The sequence below is a fragment of the Pollachius pollachius genome (genome assembly GCF_949987615.1).
Source record: "Pollachius pollachius genome assembly, chromosome: 16".
NCBI classification, from domain to species: Eukaryota; Metazoa; Chordata; class Actinopteri; order Gadiformes; family Gadidae; genus Pollachius; species Pollachius pollachius.
Window position 1 is genome coordinate 11052694 of NC_136949.1, and position 9551 is coordinate 11062244.

Sequence of the window (9551 nt, forward strand, 5' to 3'; positions counted from 1 at the left end):
CAATTGATTATGATTGTATAGTGTACAGCTTGGCATGTAAGACATCCCTCAAGAAAATTGAAAGAATGCAGTATAAGGCGTTGAGGATTGCCCTAGGTGCTTTTAAAACAATCCCTACAAGCGCCTTAATAGTAGAATCTAAGAAAGCCCCAATTCACTTAAGGTATGAGCAATTGTCTTTAACATACTGGGTTAGACTTAAAGGAAGTGGTAACAACCCATCTATTTCAGTGCTTAGTGATTGTTGGGAATATACTAAAAAGGCCAATGGAATTGGTTGGAATATTGACAATTTAGTGAATGAGTATGGATTGAAAGAATTAAAGCATGGTCCAGCATTAGCTTAAAGTTGTATTCCTCCATGGCTGCTCCCTGATCCAGAGGTAGACATGATTTATTAACAGAAAAAAGCGAGCATTTCACCAAGCAAAGTTTTGCCCAAGCCTGCTTAAGTTAATCTCAAAATATTTACAGATGGTTCTAAAGATCCCAAAGGGCCAGATCAGTTTTCTATGGCAGTACTAGTACTTGGATTCCAGCCCACTATGGAATCTATGGCAGTGAAATTGCTGATAAATTAACTAAAAAAGCACTGGAATTAGACCAAACAGATATTCACATTCCATTGGGCAAAGGTGATGCTGTATCATTAATTAAATCAGAGGTTATGTTAAGGTGGCAAGGTATGGGAGTGAGAGAGCTCAGCCAGATACTACCATAGGAACCAGAGCAGTGTTGGAGGGAAAAGAATCACCTAAAAGGGGCTAAACAGACATGAAGAAGTTGTAATAACAAGGTTGAGCAATAATACTCTAGCAATAATAGGTAAAAGTGATGGTGTATGCTCTGAGTAAAAAAGTTGTAGACGATGTTAATCATGTTTTTTTTTAATGTAAGAAATTTGACCAGCACAACCAGAAATGGAAAGATCCACCAGGCCAACAATCAACAGGGCTGCTGTACCCAGCGCTACCCCGAATCCTAACTCTAACCCCAGGGACCGTGGTTCTGTAGCAGGCCCAGCTGCACCACAGGAAGAGTTTAGGTTAAGAGTTTCATTCAAGAGCGGCAGCAGCTCAGCAGGTAGAGCAGGTCATATGGAAACTGGAAGGTTGATGGTTTGACTCCAAGCTCCTCCTATAGCTATTCATAGCTTTTTAAATTTTCTTTTATTGTCTAACGAAATAAACGAGTCACGAATTTGTATGCTCAATGTGAGAAATTGTCTTTTTACATTTAATGCAATCTCCACAGTCACGATTAACTCAGTGTTGTTTCTTATTACACAATAAGACCTAAATAACTCTACCTCTAATTCCTTTACTAAAAGGAAAAATTTAAAAATCTCATGACAGCTAAAACTACATTCCTATAAAGAAGTTTTTTTTCAGAATCTTCCTGTAAATCTCTTATTCATCGTCACAACAAAATAATTACCCAAAATAAACTGCAAGTGTCATGATTTACTCACTCAATAATAAGAACTCTCATATTTAATAATAACTCAAGCCCTTGTGACTTAAATGAAATATGTTAGGCCTACGTCCATTAAACTACATCCAACCCCAACTAGTTGGCAGATATGTTGCAACTTGTGGTTAAAAAAGTATGTTGCTGGCAATCTCTTTGTTTCTGTGAAACAGAAGTAGGAAGTGTGATGGTTTCCTAATTTTGGCTGTTGGGGTTGTCAGATTGTTACCATGCATAATGATTTACATAACCCAAATCCACAGAGTAACAGAGAGAGAGAAACATGCCATTTTTAAACAGGGCACAATGAGATAGAATAGCAATAGCAATCACTGTACTTGTGGTTGGTGTTGATGTGCTGGCTGCTCGTTGTGGATTAAAAGCGATTACAAAACAAACAAAAACATTGAATTAGTAATCAACACATCTTATCTTAAACACTCTTTCTGACACATATGGTTGAAAAAGAGAATATATAAGAATATATATGTATACAAATATAACAACATGTCTACATACGTCTATGAAAACAGATATGAATTCTGCCTCCAAACCGCACTTTTCATACCAAAAAAACATATTACCACAGCTAAATGTCTATTAATGTCAAAAGTGAACACAGAAACTGTCAACAGTTCATATTATAGTCGCACAGGATTCTCAAATCTCAATCAGAGGATCCATGATACTAGAATCAAATATAAATAATTGTAACACAACACAGGTCGTATCATTTTCATGGAAGGGATTTCACCTAAAATTGTTAATTTAGGTGAGGTTCAAATATAAATTCTTACTCATTAGCTCTAGATCATGCTGTGCATGATCAACCTGTCCTCCTGATGATGGGAAGGATCTGCAGGTGTAAGAACCTTCATCTTCCTTTCTCAACTTCTATACCTCCAGAGAACACTCTGTTGTCTTTCTTTCTTGTCTTCAGACTTAATCTTACCTTCCTCAACCAATGGTTTAGTCGTTCCAATCTTACTGAACAGCCAGGTAATACTGGAACAGTTATTCGGAGCCCCATCACGTGATAGAGACACACAATCTCCAGCTCTGAACTCTGTTCTTCCATGATCAGAGGAGAAAGCGGCATTGTTACATTTGTCATTGATTGAAGTATCTGTGAGAAAGAACAGTCAGTTATGAAATGTCTAGCAGACTATACACTTCTTGAGTTTAATAACCTTAAGGTCATCAAACACAAACACACACTGATTACTTCACTAGTTTTTGTGAAGTAATCAGTGTGTGTGCGGTCTGGCGGTCTGGCGGTCTGGCGGTCTGTCAGTCGGTCTGTCTGATTACTCAAACTACTGCTCACTATGAACTAGTGTATAGTGTCTATGGTGTCTTATAGCTAGTGTGTAGTGTTAGTGAGTGTTCTCTCACTTCCTGAAACCATGACTACTTTACTCTCTTCTTTTCCACCACTAGAGATTATCTGGTACAGACATGGACTGCTATCACAGACAATAAAGTACTTTGAGAATTCCCACACTCTGTTCACTCTGTAGATAGATTCATTTGGTAATAACATTTCCCAGTTGTGTGTAATTACATGCCATCAATGATAACAACACAATTAGCATAATTATTAAGTTAGAAATAATTTGCTTTGGTTAATAGTCATTGGGAAAATTATTTTGTTATTGCGTGTAGTCTTTAAATAGAACTCCAAACATCAGTTGGCCCATACTCTGTTTAGGCACTCCATCTTTGATTATAACAATCAAAGAATGAGGATTTGCCAACAATAGTGCCTAATAGCATAAGAACTATAGCCTTCATGTCAAATGTTTTGCCTTTGATTTCAAATCAGTCATATTTGGCAAACCTCATCTGTGTGTGACATTTTTTTTAATTTTAATTACATTTTAATCTTCTTACCAAGTGCATAACAAGAGAAGGTGTTATGTAGAACAAGACAACTTTTGCACACTAAAGCTTTAACTAGCTTAACTATAAGCAAGACAGGCAAACATTATGGTGACTGGTGGTAGACCTGTCATGATCCGCTCCTGATTTTCCCGTTCACCTGCCTGCCAAGCTGATCACACCTAATTAGCTCAACCACCTTTACCTGCGCTCCCTCTATATAAATCCTCTCTCTCCACTTAGTCTCTGCCAGATCGTCTCTCGATACTCACAGAGCTTTCCCGCAACTCCAGAAACGTTTCTCCAACGCTGATCCTGCCTGCCTGTCTGCCCTCCTGATACCGACCCCTCGCCTGCCCGACTACCCGCCCGCCGACGGTACCCCCAGCCTACCTGATTGCCTGCCGGTTCCCGAACTCTTGGCTGTCCCCGTTTACACTGCCTGCCCGACCCTGATCATCTGTGCGATCAATAAAACCTTTGGACTGCCCTGTCACCATTGTCAGTCTGTGCACTTGGGTTCTGCCTAACCCCCCCCCCCCCCCCCGTTACAAGACCTAATAATTAAAATATAAAGCCTGGCTATTATTAAATTAATCTCATCTAACAAATTCAGAAAAATAAACAGAAATTATACCTTATATACGAGATATGATATGATTATTTATGTGTGCTGCTGGTCCACTTTCACGTAAGATAAGTTAAAGTGTTCTTCATTAATCCCAGGTGGGAAATGAGGGGGTCCCAGCAGAAAGTACAGTACAGTCATACAATTTAAAAAAAGGAAACCACAATGAATGCATGGCATCCTTGAGTGAGTTGCCCCTTAACCTACCTGCTCCTTAATGAAATGTGTCTGAACTCACTGTTTGTCCACCTTGACTAAAGCATCTGCTAAAGTGACTATATAGTGATATATATATATATATATATATATATATATATATATATATATATATATAAATAATAAAGTTATCTCTGATTTAGAAATTATGCATATTCTGCATCTCAAAAAACACTTGCACATATTCCTGTGGTTAGTTGCTCAAAGTGTGGCAACCCATACCCGGGTCAGTAGTGTCACATGTTACTCATACTGAACTTGGTTTTGTGTCTGGCTTAACTATGATAACTAAAAACCTCTTAACTATTAAAAACCCCATATCCCTTGAGCCATCGCTTGATGCAGTGTGTATCTAGCCTGACTCATGCCCCTGCAGACATGTTGCATGGTGGTCCCTGTTGTTGTTGTTGTTTGACTCGGGTTGTGTGGCAGTGTATAGGTAATTTGTATAGGTTTTCCAAAACAGGGTAGGTCCTGTCTACGGTCTGCAAGACTACAAGTTACGCCCCATGTTACACATTAGGCCCCCTTCTTTCTTAAAGACGTATGAACCCCAGAGGGCATTACAGCTTTCATCTGTTTCTCATCTATAGAAATACAAGCGTATTTGAGAGGACTTAAACAATTTATTATTAAAAAAATGCTACGGTAAAAGCACTTGACATTCAGCACAGCAGTACCTGGGCACATGTTGAACCAGAATATGGTTGAGTTCGTAGAAAAAGAAAAATTCAGATTATTTTATGAATTTTCTATATCTGCCTTCATATAGCAGTGCATGCATATTGGGTAAGACATAAATATGTATTCCAAAAAAGGAAATAAGAAAATAATATATAATCTATCCCGTTTTAAACCACTTTGCTGGCCATTCGATTACATATTTCTGAGTTTACGAGATGCAGCAATAGATGCGCAACGATTTGACTCTAGAATAGAAAATAGCTGAGTATTAGAGAACCGGGGGATTTCAATCCCTGATACTGCATATCATACTGCATATCATATGAACTTTCGCATTTAGCACTCATATATTTCGACTTTGTATGTTTTGGCCAAATATGTATGTAACATTATTTATGATTCACCTTATGGATATGGCCTTTGTGTGTGCGTGGTCAAAGAGGAAGTCGCTTCACCGAATCCTGGATACGGTTGCTATGACACTCACATTTGTTTTTATTCTCCTCTCGGCCATGTTTTCAAGCATCTACTTTACCGATCAATTATTTTTCTTAAATATCGCTCTTATCTAACATTATTTCACCTTGTATGAATAGTTTCTAGTTTGAACTATGAGCTCCGTTTTGCCGACTCAGAAAGAGTCTTTAAACGGCACCTACACCTTCTCAAGTCGCCCAAGACCAGCCCAGAACCGCTCGAAATACAGAGAAAACCCAGCAGAGAAGTAAGCGGGACACGTTCTTTGTAATAGTGCAAATTTATTATTGATATTTATATGATTTGTTACATGGCCTCAGACGGGAAACCAACTATTTGTGTATATAATGTTCTGGCTTAGAGAAATTCGACTAATTCAATGTGTTGTTAATTAAATGCATCTCCACTTCTGCTGTCGTGACAATACAGCAATGAAAGACACACAAATTATGGAAACATCATGTATGACCGTCGTGTTGTCAGAGGAAACACGTATGCACAACAGATTATACCAATTGTGAGTACGAGCTAATTATATTACAATACAATACAATTATGCCACATACAGCACTTTCAAATTTTCATACGGTTGTTCTTAACTACTAACACAGACACACATACTAATAACTGTCTATACAATAGCCTGCCCCTGCAGATCGCGCTGAGATACAGCAACGGGAGGCTCACAAGAGAGCCATGGCTCGTAAACGTGCAAGAGCGCAGCTGAGATCCAGGACACCGGACGCCATCGCAGGCAGAAGCCACGTTGATGTACAAACGGGTAAAGACCTTTTTTTGCGATACACAAATGCCCATTCAGGATACAACCATGAAAAAACGGAAGTCTCCATATGGATACGTTTTTTCCCCAGAACTTTATCTGGAGGAACTGAGCGATCACATAGAGGCCACCAACGTGGACTGTCAGACCGACGCATTCCTTGACAAGCCACCAACACCGCTCTTTGTACCTGCAAAGACGGGCAAAGATGTAGCCACGCAGATCAAGGATGGAGAGGTCAGTGAATCTGGTCATCCAGGCCAACCCTGGTTACAGAGTGGCTGGTTGATGTGTCAGTGTTCAGCTCTCATTACATTGTGTGTTTACCAATAATTTGCTCTCAAGTATAGTCATAACTAAATATGTTTAATAGGATCTATTTTATTCTTTTTTTATTCAATCCTTTAAACACTTCCATAACAATCATTCTGAACTCTGTGGGTCAATCTATCATCTAAGCATGATTATCGTGCCCTGCACCTACTCTCCTCTGCAACCACTCTCTCCTTAGTGATTGGTCTTTCGGGAATTGTATAGCAATTTCTGCTTTCGCACAGCCGAGGTGCTTCTGCTTCTGTTATATTCCCCAATGAACTCCTAATGCTTGCTTAGGCAAGCACAACTCTGATTTACACGATAGGAACCCTTTAAATGAGTTACAGTAGTGGTAGTGCTTCTTAAAAGCCTGAGTTTGTTGCTTTGGATAGAAAGCCCAATGTCCTCTGTGACTAGGATTTCAAATGTTAAAATGGAACAACATTTTAACAATGTAATTGCTTATGAGAATAACGCGTTATCTTTTATTATTTCCCTCCACCCTTCCCAGCTGTTTGACTTTGACGTGGAGGTGAAGCCAGTGTTGGAGGTGCTGGTGGGGAAGACCATGGAGCAGTCCCTGCTGGAGGTGATGGAGGAAGAGGAGATGGCGAGCCTGCGGGCGCAGCAGCGCTCCTTCCAGGAGCTCCGCGACGCCGAGCTGGCCGAGGTGCAGCGGCTGGAGGAGCAGGAGCGCCGCCGCCGCGAGGAGAAGGTATGTCTGGACCAGACGGAGCACACCTCCAGTAGGTATCAGTGTGGTTTCATAGAGATGCTTTGAATCAGTCACTTTTTATTGGGTTTTTAATTGGGCTTCAGCATCGTTTCAGCTTTGTCTGTAAGGGTTTTGGTTTCTGTTTCGTTTTTGAAAGATCCTGTTCTATTCAGTTTCAGTTTTAGTACAAGTTTTTATTTTTTGCTCTCCATTCTCACCGTCTTTTAAGGCTACTATCCACAGAGATCAGTGCAGAGACTGGTTGATTAGCAGGGAAACATATTTCCCATCAGGAAATGTTATTTGCTTTGTAACATCCTCTGCAGGATATGAGGAAAAGTCCAGTGAAGTCATTTTTGAACTGAACTCGGAAACACTTTGAGCGTATCACCGGTACATGCGTGTGTGTGCATACGTGAACTTTTGCCTTGCTTCCATCTGTAAATAAATAAACCAACAAACCAATGTCTATGCCACCAGGGGCGTAGGATTGCTCAGCAGCGCGAGGTGCTGGAGAAAGAAAAGGAAACGGCGGAGAAGGTTGCGGCATGGGCGTTCACCCAGCACTACCTGGCTGACCTCCTGGCATCCGTGTACACCGCGTTGGGGGACCACGGCTACTTCTACGACCCTGTGGAGAAAGGTGTTGCTGCCCTTTACTACTGGCAGGAGCTCCAACTTGCTCACTTGCTTTTACAATGGTTCCCTCCACTGTTAAGGATGTCTCCTCCCATGAAGATGCCCATAGTGCTCCTGGTATGCCGGTGTGCATGTGTTCACCGGCTCCCGGATGGGTCAAAAGCAGAGAAAGTATTTCCCCCAAAAAGGGGCAATAAAGGATAACTTAACTTAACTTATACCAGCAACCCTTTGCTTGGATCAGCCACCACGGAGACTCACAGTAGGCCTAAAGGCTCAGTTATGGTTCCACGTCGACGAAACGCAATGACCAATCAGACGCTTCCATGCAAGGTTACAATTTTTAGGAGACGCATGTCAGGCCCCTGCGGGCGGATGCAAGGACGGTCCGCAAAGACGTAAGGGGTCCGTAAACCCCCTTGCGTTGCGTCAACGTGGAACCATAACCATGACTAAACTTACATATGCTTTTGAATGGCGATGATAGCGTTGCCAGATCTCTGAAGGTAATCAAGCAAAATCAGCCCAGAATAATGATTATTAAAGTTTTTCAAAATCCAGCTGTGTGGGGAAAAGCAGTGGTATCTTGATTGGTCATGTTTTTTTCCCCACATGCAATACAGATAAAAAAATGCTTTCATGTTGACTTCATTATTATAGTTGTTACATGTGTAACTTTGTTTTTTATCTAGATATTGAGACCAGTTTTTTCCCGTGGATGATGGATGAAGTGAGCCACAACCTGGAAAAGAGTTACGTAGCAAGAGACCTCCTCGACAGTAAGAACATACATGTTTGACACGTTACAGATAGAGATTTTACCCAGGACAGCTGAAGTGCATTCAGAAACGCTCGACCAAAGATTATACGCCATAGATGCTTACAGCTCTATCTAGTGGTTATGTTACAACATTACAACCTTGTAGTGTATACAGTCATGACTCTTTCTTGTGTTTCCATGTGTTTCTTTTTTCAGCGCTCATCCTTGAAGTAACGCAGAAGAGAGTGGATGGGTTCCGTGAGCTGGACTCGTGAAGAATGACATTTTACCCTGAAGAATATATCTTGAATAACGTAATAAACTCGTTTGGCATCGACATCAATACTTTGGACTTTGTTCATTTCATGAAATAGTTACTCTCAGTGTAGGCTATACAATGAGTCAAATTATGAGTTCATTGTTAGGAAGATAACTATAAAAAGCCTAATCAAACCAGTCCATGAAAGCAGATAATAATCCTAAAAAGTTATATCAGCTTATTTATATTCAGCCTAGTAGCCTATAACTGTAACCTAAGCGATCAACGCAATCGTATTTTTAGCTAAACGTTGTTAGGCATTCGTCAACGCAAACGCCCTCGGGTATCTGAATGCGTCAGTGGCCACCCGTGAATTTGACTTGCACGGTCTGTATTTGCGTGCGTCCTCCTGATACATCGCCGGCAGTAGGCTACGTTTGTTATTTGGTTTTCAGTCGTGCATCATTAATTTCTCTTTGACAGAGGCTAACAGTAATGTCAAATGGTCACTTTTATTAAACTATGTTCTATAGGCTACTAAGCCTATCATAAACGTTTCAAATGCAGACGGATTACCATTTAAACATGACGTGACCAGTACGTAGGGCTACAAGTTCGTGACTCGGAACGTTCAAGACAGAAGTATGATAAGAGTATCCTACAGTGGTACTGTTCACGCCACGTCCTTTCGTTTGGTTTAGACGCAAATCTTTGCGCGAAACTAGG

At 40.6% G+C, this 9551-nt stretch overlaps 1 protein-coding gene across 1 annotated transcript; it reads left to right on the plus strand.

Moving 5' to 3' along the window:
• Window positions 1-5490: 5490 nt before the first annotated feature.
• Window positions 5491-8895, plus strand: rsph3 (radial spoke head 3; the record flags this gene model as incomplete). Its single annotated transcript, XM_079753112.1, has 8 exons — window positions 5491-5603; window positions 5786-5873; window positions 5999-6137; window positions 6229-6374; window positions 6964-7167; window positions 7648-7810; window positions 8499-8585; window positions 8783-8895. 8 exons carry the CDS (start codon window positions 5491-5493, stop codon window positions 8839-8841), a joined length of 999 nt encoding a protein of 332 aa, XP_079609238.1. The 3' UTR covers window positions 8842-8895.
• Between the last annotated feature and the right edge of the window lie 656 nt (window positions 8896-9551).